We start from the raw sequence: 19,980 nt of genomic DNA on the forward strand, positions 1-19,980 counted from the left end.
GCATTTATCCTTTCTTGGGGCTAAGCCTCCCAGCCTTTGTTTGTTCTGCATTGAGAGCCCATCCTTGTGAGCTGTCCGCCAGAACCCAATCTCCCCTTGCCATTTTAGTCCCTTCTCTTCTTGGCGGGGGGGGGGGGGGTTGATTTCTTCATCCCCTTTTTACCCCTGAACACTGCCTTCCCCTCACCTAGCCATAAGCTTCTCTGCTAATACATGTGGAGAACTGAAAGGACAAAAGGGCATCATGCCAGATGTTTGGGGGAATCACAGACAGAATTTACTCAGTAGAGGGAACTGTATGCAGTTACTGTTGACTCACATGGCAGCCCCCTGAACACACTTCATTTGGCCACGCCTTTGCATTGAGAGGCTCAGCCTACAGCAGGTGCCCGGAGGCAGCTGGACATCCACACACCCAGACTGACCAGCCTGTTGGCCCCTAGAAGCAATTTGATCCCTCTGTTCCAAACTGTGCTGGGGTAAGAGGCTCTGCAAAAAAAGTGAACTGGGCATTTAGAAGCGCACTGCTTACAAATTCAGGCTCTGTGGGCCAGGGGTTAGTGCAGCCAATGGTCAAGGGAACAATCTGGGGTCAACTGGGTGAGGACCCCTCAGCCTCCTCTGAAGTGGTCGGCACCCAGAAGAGATTTCTTTAATCAGAGGAGACTGGCAGGGGGAGAAACAGAATTGCCTTCTGGCCATAGTGAGTCCGAGGACCACGTTTGCAGCTTCCGTTCTTTTTGAGACCAACAAACCAATTCTTTTCGGCGTGCTTCTTGGAGGTGTAGGTGTTGTAATGGTTTTCCTCCAGCCTTTCCAAGAACAAACATTCCTCATTTGGTGTCTGCTAAAAAGATAAGACCGAGAGAGGGTAGAATTATTAGTGATTGGTTTTCAGGGAGGTTTCTCTGTTTACTAGCCACGTGACCTTGGGCGAGTTTACTGCGGCCCTTTTGTGCTTCAGTTTCTTTTTCAGGAAAATTGAGATCATAACGGGACCTGTCTCTGAGGGTAATGGTAATGGTAATGACTTAGAACAGGACCCAGCACCTAGTGAGCCTTCAAATTCATTTACTGTTTTTGCAAGCTCCCTTCCATCTGCTGCCCTCAGGACCCTAGAGTTCCCAGCTGGGGAGATCTGGAATGACCAGGACCACAGCACATCAAGGGCAGGGCTGAGCCTTTTGTCTCTGTTAAAGGCCCGGCACACGGACATGACACTGAAAAAAGGCCCAAACCGGTAAAACCAAACTGCGATGTGGTGAGGGTTTTTAAGTTTGGATTGAAAAATAAATGGAAACCTACTAATATTATTTTATATCCTGGTGACTTTCCCTAACAATATCAGGATTTTTACCTTAGCATTGTTAGAGATATAAACACTTGTACAAAATGTATCCTAAGCATGAAACATTATCCTGGAACTTAAAGTTTTTAAAAAGCGAACATAGCTTTATTTTTTCCTATGTATAAAAAGTTGAAGAATTGCACTGTATTTTTTTTAAAGAATTGCACTTTTCAAAAATCACAACTTTACTTTAAGAAAAAGAAAGAAAAATTTAAAAACCACCCCAAAGCCACCCACCCAGATATAGGCAACTGTTAACGGTGATGAACATACTTCCTCATATCTTTATGTACGTAAACACGGAGGGACATAGATAAGGCCATACGGATAGAGGCTGATGATATTAGCAAAATGGCATGCTATCTCTGCTTTAAAAAAAAAAGGGGAAATAAACCTATGAAAACTTTCAATCTCACAAGAAAATGCAAATTAAAACCAATTTAACAGGTTGGCTGTAATATCTGAAAAGAACAAAAAAAAATTTGCAATGCTTAGTATTGTGAGAGCATAGAAAATAGGCACTTTTGTGCACTGTTGGTGAGATAAATTGGTAGCAATTTTCTGAGGGTAGTTTGGCAATATGTATTACCTTTGACCCAGCAATTTCATTTGTAGAAATTGAGCCTTAGGGAGATAGTTGAGCAAGTGTAAAACGGTATTTTCGAGGATGGTCTTTGAAGTACTGGGTATAATGGGAACACATTCGAAGCAACCTACATCTTCATGGAAAGGTGATTGGTTAAGTGGCGAGGGGCACACCCATACAGTGGAATCCAGTGCAGCTGCCAGTTTATTAAGCTGGAAAGATCACTACAACATTTTCAATAGTGCAGTTACTTTAAAAATATCTACCAACAATTACTGTTTTATTTGGAGTTCATCTGTTAGAAAGTGGGAAGAACCCCAGGCGTTTGAACTTCCTATTCATCAGGATTTTAGAATACATTTATTATATCTGGATATAAAATATGTATGCTGTATATTGATTTTGCTCCAGTTCCAAGTCACGTGATCTCAATGTTATCTCTTCACCCACAGCGGTGGGTGATGCCCTTCCTGGTGGTTTCCAATCTTGTTGTTCATTATTCTTTATTTGTGGGCATGTTTGATTAGTAAGGAACTACGGAACAGGACGTTTCCTGCTTCTTATTCATTTATAGTCTCGTGCAGTAATATCTGGGTGAGACACTTTGGATCCTTTTAGAATAAGATGGGCGATAACTAATATTTAATTGGGTAACTGCTGCCCCTAAAGGAACTTATGCAGACGTTAGCGGTTGATGCACGTTTTTGGGTGTGGGAGGAGGTAGGCAGTTGTGGATGTGTGTGGGTTACCCGCTCCCCTGCAGGGAGGGTCCCCCATGGCACCCTTCAGTGGGCATCAGGTCTGCGTTCTGTGACGCAGCTGAGGACGGCCACGTTCCTCTCCTGATGTCTCCGTTACACTAGGGCAGTTGACACACACACAGCGGCTGAGTCACAGGCTGAGTCAGCAGGGACGTATCCGAGGAGCTCCGTCTGTCCCTCAACCAGGATTTGTCAGGAGTTGTGATGCACTTGGTGCAATGCCAAGGGCCTGGAGATTAACAGTTGATTCATGACTATTTTAAAAATTATTCTCTTTTTTTTATATTTAGCACACTTTTTTCCCCCCACTAAATGGGTGACATGTGGGGCACCTGGGTGGCTCAGTTGGTTAAATGGGTGACACGTGCCTCCTGTAGAAAATTTGGATAAGACAGGCATTCACATATTGTAAAATTAGCCACTTAACCACCCCTAGAGATACATATATTAATGTTTTGATATATAGCCTTTCAAACTTATTTTTTAAAATAATATGTCCTTTCTACAGACATAAAAATTTGTAGCAGGGTGGATTAATACCCAGAGCTGGTTAAGAGTGTGAGGCAGAGCTCTGAGATATTTTAGAACTTGTCATTATTAGTGGAGAAATATATAGATTATTAGGCATAATGTATTAAGATTACCCTCTGAATATTTCAGGTGAAGTACGGTGATGGGCAGGACTACGGTGGGAGCCCAGAGGAAATTGGATTTGGGGGTTCTCCCTCAAGATCTTTATACAAGTAGAAGATTATATTAAATATCAAAACTGATTTAAAAGAGGAAAAGCCATAAACTATAAATGTAACCTATGAAATAATGAGAATAAGGGATTTATAAAATTATTGTTTGTCTTATAGCTCTCACTGATGGAGTACCTCCCGTGTGTCAGCAATATTGGTGGGTGGGTTCTGTGCATTGTCTCTCTGACCCCTCTTAACCCCTATATGTGGTAGTCACCATCAATTACTATCTTCATTTTAGATAAGGCTCAGGGGAGGTGAGTAATTTGCCAAAGTTGCAGAGAATTGAGATTCAGTTTTGAGTCTGAGATTCAGTGATTGATTGGTTGATTGATTTTTTTACCAAGTAGAAGAACCACTTTAAAAAAAAAAAATCTGCTTCCTATGTAGCAGTCACTACCTACCTCCAAACCCTTTAAAATTGTACCATTTGATCCATATTTCAGCAAACAGCCTACGGAGGCTGCTCATTACTCTGACAGTCTCATCTCCTGACCCTTAGCAGACGACTTGACAAACCAAACTGTGTTCACATCCTGAACCCTGGCTGAAGTTACAGCTTTAAGAGGCAGTTTTCTGTGCCCAAGCCCCTTGGCAATTTGATGTAAGTTAAAGGGAGCTTCAGACCAAAACCCCCTACTAGCTGCCTTTTTGTAGACATCTTCATAAAAGGGAAGAAAGGAGTTTGGCCAAGCCTCAGTGATCAATTGTTAGGATATAGAGAAAGGATCATTGAGATTCAGAAATAATTTCAAAACTTGGGTCCATTGGCTTTAGTTCTCTTTCCATTTAAATCTTCTACCAGAGACACCAAGAGGGGCAAAAATCACACTGTCTGTTTCCATTCTTTTCTCACAAAGACCAATATATAATGAGTCAAACCTGTGTAAAGAATTACCCAGAGGAGGGATGGTGTAAAAGATGTGGAGGATTTTTAGCTCCTGAGTAAACGCTCAGACAGGGATGTAGCTCATTCATCGCCACATCCCTTCAGTACTTAGACACAGGAGGCACTTGCTGAAGGTTTATTGGGTGATGAGTCACATGCTAGAGTCTAGGCTCTATAATTTTTGTGAAAAGCTTGGAGAACATGCTTACAGCATGCAGTGGTGCTGGAGAAACATTTTTGGAATGAATGAATGAAGTGGAAATAGGTATTCTGGAATGATTGACTGAGGAGTTACTAAAATTTCAATCAATATCTCCTCTGTGTCTAGGTGATAATACGTTTGAGTATTTTGAGAGAGCACCACAAGAAAGTCTTTCATGCCTGCGCCTAAAATAAGGCACGGTAGAGGGTGGGAATCCTGCTGGAAAAAATAACAAACAGAGACTAATTGTTGCTTTATATTTGCATCACTCAGTGTAACACGATTTCTGGAAACCTCAAACCTTGGCCGTGTCTGGAAGCATGTCAGCCTCATACTTACTGAGCCGTACAAAAGCCCATCGGTGTCCATGGCCAAGTACTGTCCAGTCTCGGTACTCTTTATATACACCTCCCCCACGCTTTCCGCACTGAGCTGCAGCTGAACTGAAACAAAAATAACATGAGCAAAAGTAAATAAACACTAAACCTTTGCCGATAGGGCCTGGCGGCCAGGACAGTTAGCCATGGAAAATTCTGCTCATTCATTTCGCAGTGCCCTCAAGGATGAGCCTCAAATTAATCAAAACATAGAAATACAGTTCCTTTTTCTTTGCCCTCCAAAGAAAGCTGCCCTTTGGGAGTGATGTTCTTGAGAGAAGGAGAGATGATGGTGGGCGTGCCCTCCATCCCCCTGTTGGTTACAGAATGACCCCTCACGCACTTCTGTCTCTGTCCCCTCCTGGCTGGGAAGCAACCACGGTAGGAAGCGACATTCTGTCTCCTAGGTGCTGCAGGGTGGGGAGCTGGCCAGCCTGAGTGTGTTTTGCTTTCATTAGCGACCTGCTTTGAGGATGCCTTTTTAGGGCCCCAGCCTCTGCCATGGGAGCTTCTCGCAGATAGATGGTTATTTTAAAAAATCTGATAGCGTTATTTTCCCAGACGAAGAGTTTCCCAGGAAGTTGGATTGATTACTGCATCTGAAACTCGGGGAACTCTCCCACCATGAAGTTCAGTCAACTGCCAGGCTCTGCGGCAGCCCAGCTGAGACAGAGGCAGAGGGGAACCCCAGCTTCTCACTGGGAAGACAAAGCAGTTGTCTGGAAATGCAGGGATGGGAACAGTGGTTCTCACCCTGGGGTGCTGTTGTTCTCCAGGCGACATCTGACCATGTCTGGAGACATTTTGGGCTGTGTTAGCTGCAGTGAGGATGGTATGTCGGGGCCAGGGATGCTGTGACACATTCTGCAATGCTCAGGGTGGCCCCCACAACAAGGAATTATCCAACCCAGAAGGTCAGTAGTGCTGCGGTTGGGAAACTATGAGGTTGAGGGCAAGGAGCTGAGTTCCTCTGAGTTAGACTCCCCATTTACACTGATTAATAACCCTAAGGAGCCTTGCCCACTGCTGGACCACTACCTGCAGTACGACAGCCACTCAATAATTCTTCACTTGTTCATTCTCCCCCTGGTGGCTGTAGAGGGGGAGATCCTTTGATGGATCACGTTTGAGAAGCAAAATTAATTCTGGGCTCTCTGAACGATTTCTTTGGTCACTAGACTGTCACAACCATCGTGATGACTAGGGGTGAAAAAATCTAACTGAGGACCAGTGAGCACCCCGTTCTCTGGGAGCACAAGCTGACCTCCCTAAGAATCAGCTTAGTCGGAGGCTGAGGGGCAGGGTGGGCTGGAAGGAACACCAGGCTCTGGTTGGCAGCTGGAGACCCCTCATTGCCTTTTCTTTGTTTTCCTGCTTTATTCAATTTCTTTGAATAGGAAATATATTCACCTGTTTTGAACTTGGAAACCGTGTTAAGAGGAGACAGAGTCTCCCTTCTATTACCTCTGTCCCCCAGCCTCCCTTGTGCGACTGGGCAAATACATGTTATCCCTCCTGCCTTTTTTTTTTTTTAAACACAAACTTAACAACCAACTGGAGATCTTGCCAGTTCAGCACTGAAAGAGTTAACCTCGTTCTTTTTACCAGCTGCACCGTGTTCTACTATGTGGCTACACCATAATCATTTAACCGCTTCCTTATTAATATGTCTGTTTTTTCTCATTTCCCTGTTTTCCTTATCTTCTGATTCATCCCGAGTGTGATACATAGTTACTCACCCTTACTGAAGATGCAGTTCTCTTGTCCTTGGAAGTGTTCACTACAGAGACTCGGGTCTCCTCTACTCCAACTTCCTGTGGTCAGTGGAGTTTATCTAATTCACAGGAAGGAAACCGGAAGCCACTGATCTCCTTTCCCACGGGTCCTCCTGACTTGGGTTAGTCGGAGAGGGTAGTCATGAAAGAACAGGCCAGAAGGCCTCCATCATGATCTGGGCCTCCTCTCTAGCCTCACACCATACCACTTGCTCGCCCACTCACCCTGCCCCACCCATTTAACTCCCCCAACACAGCAAGCTCTCTCCCACTTCCCACGCTTGACACTTTGGCACCTTCTAAACCCTGATGTTGACACAGTTGGTCCTTCTCCTCCTCCAGGCCCCAGCCTAAATGCCTCCTCCTCAGAAGGGCCTTTCCCACTCAAGGCCCCCACAACTGTCTGTATACAACCTTGTCCCTGCCAATGCCACCTGAGTCCCCCCGTTGTCTCCTTCTCGGTCCTTTGTTTTCTCTGTGGCACTTTATACGGCGAACAATTGTTTTTGTCATTTAGGGGTTTGCTCCTTTATTTCTGCCTCCCCAGGAGAATGTGTACCCAGGGAAAGAACAGGGATCGTCTCTGTCTTGTTGCCCCTAGGTCTGCAGCACCTCACACTGTGCCTTGCCCACTGGTTCAGCCAAGATAGATTTGTCGAATGGATGATGTTAGGCCAATATTTGCAGAGATGATCCTGCTGTCCATCATCTATAAGCTGTGCACTTTGAATGATGTTTCCAGTAATGCTTTGTGGAATGAAGTAAGAGGGACTGAGTTGAGAGCTTTCCGGGCTCTTCCACCAGCCCGCTGGGTGACCTTGGCGAGGCTCCTTAACCTCAAGGCCACAGTCTCTTTATCAGTAACATGGGAAGGCTTTGCATTCAGTCTCTAAAGTTTTTCCCAGCTCTAACATCTAAGGAAATACCTTTCACAGCCGTGCTGCACCAACAGAATATTGTTCGGCCATAAAAAGGAACGGAGTACTCTTACATGCTGCAACATGGATGAGCCTTGAAAACGTGCTCAGTGAAAGAAGCCGGTTACAAAGGACCGCATATTGTATGGTTCTATTAAATGAAATGTCCAGAATGGACAGATCCATAGAGACAGGACATAGATTAGTGGTAGCTAGGGGCTGAGGACAAGTGTGGGGAGAGCAAAGGGGAAATTCTGGTTGAGAGGTACAGGGTTTCTTTTGCAGGGGATGAAAATGTCCTAAAATTGATTGTGGAGATAGTCACAAATCTGTGAATTAAGAAAAACCACTGGGGGCGCCTGGGTGGCTCAGTCATTAGGCGTCTGCCTTCAGCTCAGGTCATTATCCCAAGGTCCTGGAATCGAGTCCAACATCAGGCTTCCTGTTTGGCGGGAAGTCTGCCTCTCCCTCTCCCATTCCCCCTGCTTGTGTTCCTGCTCTCACTATCTCTCTGTCTGTCAAATAAATAAATAAAATCTTAAAAAAAAAAGAAAGAAAAACCATTGACTTGTACACCGTAAGCGGGTTAATTCTGTGGTATATGAATAATATCTCAGTAAAATTGGGGTTTTTTAGTGCTTTGTGTTTTCATTGGATCTTATGGTTTTCCGAGAAGTTTTAAATACATTTTCCTGCCAGTTTCTCTGCATAATACTGTATGTTTAAGAGAGACCAAGGGAAGGGACTGTGTATGGATCACCTAAACATGCCAGACATTGTGCTAGTTTCTATCCTGGTATAAACAGTATAAAATTAGAGTGTGGGTTCCAGAATCAAACTACACGAATTCAAATTCTGGCTTGGCTGTGTATTAGCTGTGTGATCATTGGGCAAGTTATTTAGCTCTTTTGCCTTATGCGTGATGACAGTACCTGCTTCCTGGAATTGTTTTGAGGATTAAATGATTTAATGCATGGAGAGGGCCCAGGACTGTCACTGTCATTTCCACGGAGCTACAGTAACTTCATTGCTTCTCCCAGCATTGTCTGGAGGAAGGTGGCAGTGGCTTTGTCCTGTAGGGAAGAGGACTAAAGCTTGCTGACAAAATGTTTTACCCAACATTATACTTCTAATCAGGAGTCACGTCGTGACCAGAGCCCAGCTCTGAGGATTGCAAGTATCCTGTGCTTTCTTCTCTTTCATACAACACCTTGGGCTCCAGTGGTGGGAAAGATGGATCCAAATCCAGCCAAATTCTCTTTCCTTGCACCCCCTTGTGTTCAAGGTCAGACAAGATGTATAAGATGGCGGATAGTCATCCAGGGTCCCATTTGTAGCTCCAGGTTGGTTGCCTGGGACTTTTTTTCCACCTACCCACCCATTATGTAGGTATTTATTCAAACACATTATAGGTGCTACAGAAATCCCGAAGGACAGGTCCTTTCGTGTAATCAAGGATGCTTTTTTTAAATAGACTTTATATTTTTGAGCCATGTCAGGTTCACAGCAAAACTGAAGGGAAGATACAGTGATTTCCCGTATATCCCCTGCTGTCACACATGTGCAGCCCCGCATTACCAACACCCCCATCACGGTGGTACATTTGTTACAACTGATGGACTTACACTGACACATCATTATCAGCAAGGAGCGTTTTTAGAAAGCTTTTCATCTCCTAGCTCATTTCTGTTCTCTGCCTTCCCTAGTCTCCGTTTGTCTTTCTGTGGGCGGGGCGGGGGCAGGTAGAGTCGAGTCCTCCCTCTGTGGACTATGGACTCCCATGTTGGCCACGTGAAGGCCTCACGGAGGTACATATGAGCCAGAGCTGCTTGGCACAGGACTCAGTCCTCAGCCATGAGCCCCAACGCCAGGGTTGTTGCACTGGTGAGAGTTTGTCTCAAGAGTTTCCTCTGTAAATATTATTTCTCCAGGATGTCCAAGTTTCATAGCTCATTTTCACTGGATTTCTTTCTGGCTAAGTTTCCTAAACATATATCCTCTGCGAGCAGGCCTGGCAGGAAGGAGTAACACCCAGCTAGGGCTGCTTGTGGAACCAACGAGGTGTCTGGCTCCCTCGAGTGACTCCATTCCAGTCTTCTCAACCTACAGCCTCCGGCAGCTGCTGCCCAGGAGGAGCGAGAAGGAGTGTGTGTGTGAGAAAGGGGGCTCAGAAAGGGGAGGGGTAGCCACACAGCCTGGACCAGCAACAGCTCCTCCCTCTCGGAGCAACACCCAACGGCCTGGAAACCGCTCAGTCAGCACACATTCCCTGCCCGTCTGTGGCGTGCAGAGACCCGCACCCCATGCCACCCAGGGACCCCGCCCCAGGAGCCGAGGGGGCTCAGACCCTGTAATGATAAAGACGCACACTAGAGAAACCACTCATTTTTCAGCTACAAGCAAACACAAGTGCAACGGCTACAGCAGAAACTATTTCGTACGTACTACATATTATTGGTAGATACACATATGTATTAGATAGGTAGAATGTATATATATATTTTATCTTTCAAAGAAAAGCAGAAAATAATGTAGGGTGAAAAAAAGCAGATTGCAAAAGAATGCAGTAAATCCTTGATGAAATTCTGTATAAAACACGAAACAGTGTGCATAGGTCATGAATATATAGGGAGTAACATGGGAAAATGTGCCTTAGATTCAGACCAAATTCATACCCGTTGCTGCTCTGGGGAGGATGAGGCGAAGGGCCAAGTTGGGGAGGGCAGTGGAAGGAACTTTCCCTTTGTCCTAGCTCTTCATTTTGTTAAAAGCACAATTCCAAGGCAAACCCAGCCGCTGGGTGACCCTGGTTCAGTCTGGGTGATGGGGCTGCTGGTGACCATGGACTTCTCCTTTTCGGGGCCGTAGCTGATGTATAAGGCTCTGCTCTTAGTCAATGGGCAAACACTCAGAGCTTGCCAAGACTCCTGTTGCTTGTTCTGCTTGCAGAACCTGACATGGCTCAAAAATATAAAGTCTATTTAAAAAAAGCAACAGGATGTCCAAACAAATAGTGTTTGCCCATCAGGCACCCCTGATGCCCTACGACCAGGCTCAGGCTTGACCCAGGCCCCGTGTAGACCCAAACCTAGGTATCAGTAAAGGTGAGCCTTCTTGGGCGGTGACAGGGAGCCAGGAAAGCTGATGAGGCAGGACAGGGGTGAGGGGGCACGAGGGCCCCCCCATTCTCTGCTCAGTTTCCTTTTCCAGCACCTTCCACCAGGTTAACTAACACCTGAGCAAACGGGAAGGAACAGCTTTTCTTCATCCCTGGCAGGGAATTTAGGACTTGCTGTCTGTGACAGGAAGGTCCTTGGCTCTATCACATCCCTAGGATGGAAGGGCAAGTACTTTTTGAAAAATGAGACAAGTCATTTAGTCCGTAGAGTACTTATTGTTCCATTTTTGACTTAGCAGGAGAAATGGAAACAATTTTTAATTAAAAAATCTTTTTTTTAATTTGTTGTTTTATTTTACTTATTTATTTTTTTAATTGCCTTCTTGTGGTCCCCAGTTCTCCCAGCCCCCACGGCCTGCACAGGCACAGAGGCTCTGCCACTGTCTGGGGCTCCTGCCTTCTCTGCCCCCGGCCGGGCCTCTTCTCTGCCCCTCACCAGCAAATTTTTGTAAAGGTACTCTAGATAGACTTAAGCTTCTTAGAGAAAGTCAAATTTACAAAGCAGTATAAAAAATGGGCTACATTTTTTATACACAGGTTGTAAGTGTTTGCTTGGTGGATTTGTGACCATGATGTGCCCAGTGGCATCCAGAGCCCTGCTTCTTTACTAGGAAACGCAGAAGGGTGTGCTGGTTAGGAATGGCCCATTTATCAAAACTAAATGTCAAAATACTGCAGTGTAATTTCCACCTTTGTGCATCGTGCTCCTCCCTGCCCTGGGCTTATAGTTTGGACCCCTTCACGGGGCTTTTTCCTTGGAGGAACGTACATCAAGGTGAACCCAGAGCTTTTGGGTGGACATGCCAGCCCCTAACTAGGCAGTGCGCCTGTTTTTCTGCAGAGCTACGTCTATATCTCTGGTTTTCTCTTCTCTGCAGTACCTTCCCTTAGCTCTTAGCAGTACTTTTATTCACAGGAAGATACATGATTCTTACTTTCCAAGGATAGAAAGAAGGGAAAGGTGTTATGAGCCTGCCACTGCCAAGATGAAGTGAGCTTTGGGGCACTGCACCATGGTTCCGAGCCCCAAGACATCCTTGCGTCTTCCTCCCTTACCCTAGAAATTTTTAAAAGATAAGATTACAACTGGTGCATTCAGGGGACAAATGAATGCAGAGGGAGGTTCTGCTTTGGTAGCACGTCCGTGGCCTTGAAGCCTGCTTTCCACCTCTGCTGTCCAAAGAGAGGCCAAAAAAGATTACATGCCGAGTTTATTCTGGGTCAGAGACTTCCCGTCCTTTGCTGTATTTACCCAAAGTGAGGTCAGCCTCATTCAGAACTCAGTGAGGTTGTTTTATGTCAGTGGCATTTATAATTAAAATGTAGCCCCAAGCTGGGCTCCGTAAAACATTAGAGAAAGATGGAGAAGAAAAAAAAAAAAGTGAGTTTGTGGAAAAAAAATTCCAGTGGTTTGGAATACATATATATATATATATATATATGAAAAAGACTTTTCTTAGAATGTGTAAAGGTGTCTGCTTCTGCTTTAGGGTCTGAAAAAAGGATGCCTGGAAAATTTTGATATAGTCCACGGACTGTGGATATTAAAAAAAAAAAAGGAGTCTATCTAGAAAAACCTCTTCTGTATAATCAGATAAGGGGTGAGTGGGAAGAGGGGCAGGGAGACCTCTGGCATCATGTCTCACCAAGGTGGGAACACCCTGCAGGGGCTTGGGGAGCCTTTCTGCCTGAAGACCGGCCCTGCTTGCTGACTTCTGCAAGCAGGGCCCAGTTCTGCCCACCTTGGTGATCTGAAAAACTGTCTTGACTTGCAGCCCAAGCTGGTGGGGAGCCAGGTGCCTTTACCACGAGGTGCCGAGTCATACCAGAAACTGAAGTCTGCACAGCCCCCAAACAAGGGAGGTGGGAGGGATTTCACTGAAAAGGATCTGCCCTTTATAAAGGGCTACAAAGTACGATTCCTCTGACCAGTGAACTCCCTTAGTGCCTTTAGGATGTGGTTTGATTTATAAATATTTGATTGGCACACACTTCGCTCAGGAACATTTCCATTTGTGCAGTGAGCAGTGCCAGTAATCCTGTTCCCAGCACAGTCTCTTATGTGCTTGGGGAGGCAAGGGGGTGTGGGTCGCAGAGGAGGCTGCAGATTTGGGATGCTCATGAACTTGTTCTTCTCCAGTTACCGTTCAGGTATTCAACCCATTGAGGAACAAATCATGTCCCCTTTTGCCCGAGAAGAAAGTGCAGCAGGAAGAACAGAATGGAACATGGAGCCCCTCCTTGCTCTGCCCACCACAGCTTGCTCTCTCTGCCAGAGAAGTTAGACAGGGCAGGGCTTGCTGGGCCTGGCACATTTTTCCTACATTCCAGGCCTTGAGAGCACCAAACCTAGACAGTCCTGGTGACACCGAGATAAAGAATTTATAAAAATATAAAGATAAAAACTAAATCCCGTGAGCAAGGCTAACATTCATTTAACTTAACAGCCTACAGAGATCAGATGGTTACAGAAAGAAGGTCAAGGAAGCCTAGGAGTGATGATGATGAATAACATTTTTGGAGCACCTACTATGTGCTATACCACTTTTAAGGTTCCTCCTTTCCTAGGTCATGGGAACTGTTTTTAAAATGAAGAAATGGAGGCCTGTGGGGAAGTAACTTCCCCAAGGGGACAAGGAGCTAGTGAACAGGTAGCTGCACCTACACCCCTCTAATCCACGTGACAGGCTGTGTGAATCCAGTATGGTTTGTTTTTCTTTTTTTTTAAAGATTTATTTATTTATTTTAGAGAGAGATCGAGAGAGAGAGAGAGAGCACAAGTGGCAGGGGCAGAGGGAGAGGGAGAGAGAATCTCAAGCAGACTCCATGCTGAGCGTGGAGCCTGACACGGGGCTCGATCTCATGACCCTGTGATCACAACCTGAGCCAAACCAAGAGTCGGATGCTTAATTGACTGTGCCACCTAGGCACCCCTCCACTGTGTTTATTTAATCAGTTCATGGGGTGAGACCACCATCATGGTATTGATGTCAGGGGCCATAGTGGTATATGGAAAGAGCCTTAGTATTGGAAGAAGAAGCTATGGACCTCTTTCAACTTTCCCACTTATTAACTGGTCACAGGCCCGGTTAGCTCAGTGTCTGCAGAGCGATGATAATTCATAACCTTGTGAGATTATGGTTAAGTGGAAATGAAAGAATCTAACACAATGCCTGGCATATACCAGGTGCTCAGTAGCTATTTACTGAATTTATCTGCCACGAATACAATTCATTCACTCATCAAATTCATATTTATTGGGCATTATGCCAAGTGCCAGTCAATGTCCTAGACACAGAATTGCATTGTTGAACTATAAGAGACAAAGTCCCCATCCTCAGGGAGCCTAGTGTGTGTGGGGGGAAACCATTAAATGCTCACACAATAAGTGTAATTATAACTACCAGGAGATATGGATGGTACAAGAGGCACTCCTCAAATGCTCTGTGTCCGAAATGAGACTGGTCATCTTTCCCTGTGCCTGTTCCTCTTCCAGGATCCTCCTTTTCAAGGTGATGCCACCATCTACCCATGTCCCAAAGGAAAGCCATAGGAATCACCATGAACCTTCTTGCACCTTAACACCATTGCTTTGTCTCATGGTTTGCGGCTCTTACTCTGGTGTTGCCTGGCTTTCCTAGAATGGCGTTGTAACAGATCGTCACAGCCTGTATAGATGATTGTCTACAGTCGTGGTTTGAGGAGTTAGGGGGACATTTTACTCAGGCCTACATTATTACAGTGGCCTGCGCACAAGCATCTGTCGTAGGTTTATACCGCTCCAAGAAAGGCCTTGTGTTAGGTACTTGGAAACTTACTCTCCTGGAAGTAGGAAAAAGATGTTTTGAAAACATCCCAGTTTTGCCCAGGGCAGATCTGCTGGTTGCAGACAAAGAGAAGCTGTGAAAAGAGTTATTTTTTTGCCTTGTAGAGCTGGAAGGCATGCCGTTCTATTTGGTATGATTTATGTAGATTCATTTCAATATTTGATTGGGTTTTAGAAATATTCTTCCTCACGGAAGTCTTAGAGTATGGCTGTGTACCTGTGACCTCTAGTCATGCTCACAATCTCTAGTCATGCTCAAACTAATAATCTAGGAATAGAAACCATCCCCTCGCCAGACGGTGCTAATTGGTAAGCCAGGGTCATCTACTCTCTCGGACCCTGCCCTGTCCAGATTGATTCTGATGCAGAATAACCCTTGAAATGAAGTGTGTGGCAGTACCGCCACTGGGCAGTAGAGGGCGACAGAACCACACTCAATGGGTACAGCCATGCCGGGAGTCCTCTTGCCTGCCCGATCTTTTAAGACTTTTCAGACACACAGGGCGGTGTTATTATTCCCATTCCCCAGGTGGGGAAGCTGAGTCTCAATATTATTCCCAAGATTAGACAGCTGGGAACACTGGAGACAACTACATTTTTAGACAGGAGGGGTGGTTGGAAGGGTCCTTGGGCTGGGGGACTTGACAGAGCATTTTATGCAAAATGGGGAGAATTGTCATTGTTCAGTGCTGTCCCAGTTAGAAAATCACGGAGAAGGAATATGAACTCAAGCTTTCCGACTCCAAATCTAGGGCCCCTTGAGTCTGCAGAGAGTATGTGAATTATCCATCCCATTCTCCTGGCATTCACAAGTACAGAGATGGATTTCTGCTCACTCACCACACTTACTCTGATTTCTTTCCTCCTTGGCCCTTGTTCCTAGTTCTAGAGTAAATAAATAGGCCAACACAACTCTGAATGTTGCCAAAGAGGCCCTGAATCAAAACGTGAACCCAGACCCTTGACCTTCCTGGGAGACAATATTACAGAAAAAATGAAGGGAAGGTCCTCAAATATTACACTGTATTTCCACGTGCTGCGTTGAATATATCGAAGCCTTGATTATGTGATGATGACAACAACAGCAGTATTGTTCTGAGCTGTTACCCTGAGCCAGGCACTGTGCTCGATCATGTCATTTAATCCTCCCAAGAAACCAGCGAGGCAAGTAGTAGTATTCTTATTTCACAAGTGAGAAAAGTGAGGCCAGAAAGATTACATAATTAGCCCAAGTTCACTTGGCAGTCGATCCAGCATTACTTGGATGTAGACCTCCTCACACTCACTCTTACAGCTTTCTGGTGCTGCATTCCAGGGGTTCCTGACTTCTTCGGTCAGGTGGCCAAATTCACAGCACTTTCAGAGGTTGTCCCAATGTTACATACCCAGAATGCAATTGATAGTGTTAATGATGGGATGAAAACAGTGAAATCACATGCCATTTGTACAGAAATTCCAGTACTTGGAAGTCCTAATTGTAGTGTCTTGTTTTCCCAGAATTCAAGATTTCCCAGAAAAGCCAGCCTAACCCTGAGGAACACAGCATAATGGTTGTCTTTCCCCTGGGATTCTGAGCACCAGAGAGCATTCCTATTGGTTCAGAAGATGGGTAAGACTTATGAGAGGGGCGCCTGGGTGGCTCAGTCATTAAGCGTCTGCCTTCGGCTCAGGTCATGGTCCCAGGGTCCTGGGATCGAGCCCCACGTCGGGCTCCCTCCTCGGCGGGAAGCCTGCTTCTCCCTCTCCCACTCCCCCTGCATGTGTTCCTTCTCTCGCTGTCTCTCTCTCTGTCAAATAAATAAAATCTTAAAAAAAAAAAAGACTTATGAGAAACATTTAAAATCCCAGAGGAATTAAAACTTCTTTCCCTTGTGTTGTAGGGGGCAGATCACACAAATTGTGTAGCTTGCCTCACACAATGGACTACAATTTAAGTCCATTTGTTTGTAGTAAATGTTACTTACATACATATATATGTTTAATGTACTAAATAGAGTCCTTTTTGCCTCACTCCGGTACCGAGTTTTTATCAAATATAAGGCATTCACTAGGCCCATTTGAAGACAAGCCATCAAACAACCGCCCCAAAAAATCTGACCCTGCAACTACAAGGCCCAACATCAGCCTTCCTGTTCTTTATCTCAAGGGTCTGCCTGGTGAGTGGGAAGGAAGAGACAATGCTTCTGGTCCATAAATGGCGGCTTCCGACCCCACGACCTTTGCATTTAAGAGTAGAGTGAGCACCACTGAGGTGGTCGTTTGTGCTTACAGCCTGTAATTTGGTGCATATTACGTGAATAATTAAGACTATTTGGTATATCACATCAAGGTCAGTATTTTGCATTCATTTTCAAGCCTGTTCTGTAGACCCTTACTTGCTACCTGTGCTATTATTATGTATCTCCTGGTTTCCCCTACACTTTTCTTCTCTTGATTCACAGTGTGCTTTACCCATCAGATCACTGACCCTCTAAGCAGGAACTTAGTTCTGACTTTTGGCTCAGGGAATCCCTGATAACATCACAGTAGGACCCAGACACCTCATATCAAACAGACACACCACCGTGAGAAGTACTAAAGCAGAAGGAAGAGATTTTTATTCTTAGATAGTCATGACGATTCTTTTCTCTAAAGTCATACCTCCGTTTATCAATGCCATCTGAGAGCTAAGCTGGCGGGAAAGCCCGGAAGAGATAGTCAGCATTTGGCTCCCACTGCTCTCACTCTCCAGTTTCTATAACGTCTGGAGAATGACTTTACCCCTTCCCAGTTACCACAACCACATCTGCATGATACGCAGAGCGAAAGCTGCATGATTTATGGTGTGTAAGACTATGATTATGAACTAGGATTTCGCAAATCCAGCCCGGTGGGAACATACGCTGGAGCGTCCATGACCATGAAACTGAGCCCAGGTCTTTGTGTAGGGTTGACTGCCCCCTGCCTCACGTGGATCCTCCTGTCAGAGAGCAGGCAGGGCCCTCACCAGCCTTGGGGGCCAGGCCCTTCTTCACTAGTTACAGAAACCCACAACAGTTGAACACTGGCAGCTGTATCTGATCTCGAAGCAGTTATGTTAGGTCAACAGATAGTCCTTTTAAAATCTTGATATAGGACCCCTTTAGGTAGGCTGTAGCTCTCACAGTGTGTTATTTCCCACACCTAGACCTGTACACGTTTATGTTACCCTGCTGCTGAGTGTGTCAGGAAGAGAAAGGGTACCCGTATGCAGATAGCCTCCCTGCTTGCCTCCTTGACTAAGGAAGACACCAGGAAGGCAGGGGGCTGCAAAAGAGATGGGTGCTTACTGTGCTGGTCGCTCCTGTCTCTTGTCCCGTCCACTGTGCCATCTGGAAGGATCCTCAGGAAGTGGCCCCCGTTGCTACAGTAGAGGAGTTTGGGCTTCTTGTAATTCCCCGGAGGCAGATTAAACTTCTCCATCAGGGCGGTGAAGGTTGTGATTTCCCCTTCAGCCATGGCTCAGCAGCTGCTGGTTATCGCGTTTTCAAGGCTGTAAGAAATTAGACAACCCTGTAGAATGTCCCACCGGCAAAGGTGCCACATACCCTTTCAAGAAGGAGAGGAGAGCCTCAGGGCACGGGGCTCCTGGTAGGTTAGTAACCACAGACTGCCCAGGTGATGGCCACAGGAAATGGGCCTGTGTGGTGGGCAGTGGTTAAGGAAGAAAGGTCTCTGGCCTGGGAGGGATTTTCAGGACATTTTTTACTTCCCAATTGGACACAGCTTTGGACCAGGCTGTGCATTTTTTAGAACTTCAAATTTAATCACTTGGCCAAGGGAAAAAAAAATAATGTTTTGGTCCCTCCTTCTGATCCACACATATTCTCAAATTAAACACTGGAGTTGCACTAAAATAACACCTGGGCCCTGGCTGAAACCCACAAAAGCTGAGAGGCCGGCACTGAGGTTTTGCTCTCCATCCTCCCACTGTTTTGGCTGGGGACTGCCGGCCCCGCAGAGAGCCTGACTGTTGGGAACCCATAGGAAAAGGGATGGAGGCCTCGCAGACCGCCCACAGTAGGGACTGCCAAGGGTTCTGCGTCAAGGGTTTGCTGGTGGGAACAGCAGTGGAGCGGGGAACAAGCACATGGCAGGTGTTCCGGAGGGATCTAAAGGGCAGACACTGTACCAAAGGAACCTTGATGAGACAGATCATGATGAAGGGTCTGCCAGTTAGCCTTCCCCAGCTTTCCGTATGTCCTCATATCACACAGAGAAGGTGGGTCTGTCCCTTGTACAAAGGCTGTCTTCCTCCTCGTTATTTTCTAACGAGACATACTTATTCTGACACAGCAGCCGCCATATTACACGGTATAATCCTCCAATAGTGTAGACACCCACTCTATAGAGATTTATATCGTCATGGAAAAATGCATCAGTGACACAAAGCTAAGTTTTAAAAAGCAAAAGTAATAAACATTAGAATTTTAAAACATCTCCTTGCCCCACCACTTAGGAGAACAATGCACTGGTGACAACAGGGATAGGCAGGAAAGAGGCAAAGAAGAGCCAGAAAACTATGTGGGAGCTTCCTTACAAAAGTGATCAGGTGCTGGCTGTACACGGTGATCATCAGTAATATCAATTATATTATTATCAATTACATCAAGTGTATATTATCAAATATAGCAATATAATATCAATTATAATAATAATGATCATCATCATTCACACGTTCTGGGGTACAAGTTAGCTCATGTGACCTTCCTTATTACTCTTTGAGACAGACACTCGTATGATCCCCATTTTTTCTAAAATGACACCGAAGCTTACAGATGTTCGATGGCCTGTCCAAGGTCAACCGCTTCTAGGTGGTGGTGCCAAGCCTCAAAAGGAGTGTGTTGAAACAAAGCAGTCACTTGGCCTTAACACCATGAAAAAGTGAAGGGACGTCACTGATCCTGTATCATTGCCGGAAGTGGGATTTTTACCTCTTGTCTAGCACGTCTGTGCACGTCTCTGCCCCCATGAGCTTGTTATTCATTAAGTTATTCATTTGTGACCCAGGTGTTGGCTTTCACCAACTTTTGTCCTCATGTCAACCTTGAAGCGAGACTCCAGGCATGTCCTCATTCCCTGAGAGACCCCACAGCGCCAGGCTCTAGGGAGCACTGTGAGCTTCACAGAAGGTCTGCTAGCCTCCTGCATGCCCTGCACTAACCATCCATCCATCCATGCATCTCCAAGGTGGCCTCATAGAGCTGCTCACATGGAAAGCAATTCCATCAATAAAAACAAAACAATTTGAGTAATTTTCCTGGAATTAAGGTTCATGCTGGAAGCCTCTCTTTGTTTCTTTTGCTCCAGGCATTTTAATATCTGTGGTTCATGTCTTCCAATCTGCAGTCCCACGGGCC

General features: G+C 45.6%; 1 protein-coding gene across 2 annotated transcripts; it reads right to left on the reverse strand.

Moving 5' to 3' along the window:
* Positions 1–652: 652 nt before the first annotated feature.
* On the reverse strand, positions 653–18,106 carry FGF1 (fibroblast growth factor 1). Of its 2 annotated transcripts, none has more exons than XM_028092933.2 (3): positions 17,911–18,106; positions 4,869–4,972; positions 653–847 (listed from the first exon to the last, which is right to left on the reverse strand). In XM_028092933.2, the coding sequence occupies exons 1-3, from the start codon at positions 18,077–18,079 to the stop codon at positions 653–655; spliced, it is 468 nt and encodes a 155-aa protein (XP_027948734.1). In that variant the 5' UTR covers positions 18,080–18,106. The 2 variants fall into 2 exon arrangements, with proteins under 2 accessions (XP_027948734.1, XP_027948735.1); XM_028092934.2 differs by having other exon boundaries at positions 653–844; positions 17,911–18,079.
* Between the last annotated feature and the right edge of the window lie 1,874 nt (positions 18,107–19,980).

The sequence above is a fragment of the Eumetopias jubatus genome, unplaced genomic scaffold (genome assembly GCF_037043125.1).
Source record: "Eumetopias jubatus isolate StellerSeaLion01/CBP00866 unplaced genomic scaffold, mEumJub1_p1.0 scaffold_5, whole genome shotgun sequence".
NCBI classification, from domain to species: domain Eukaryota; kingdom Metazoa; phylum Chordata; class Mammalia; order Carnivora; family Otariidae; genus Eumetopias; species Eumetopias jubatus.

Bases quoted from the DNA above. Each gene is read 5' to 3' on its own strand.
- FGF1 (XM_028092933.2), bottom strand. From the start codon at position 18,079: ATGGCTGAAGGGGAAATCACAACCTTCACCGCCCTGATGGAGAAGTTT. The intron at 4,973-17,910 runs GTAAGCACCCAT...TTTTTGTTTCAG, and splicing joins AGACAGGAGCGACCAGCACA to TTCAGCTGCAGCTCAGTGCG. The intron at 848-4,868 runs GTAAGTATGAGG...TTATCTTTTTAG, and splicing joins ATGGGCTTTTGTACGGCTCA to CAGACACCAAATGAGGAATG.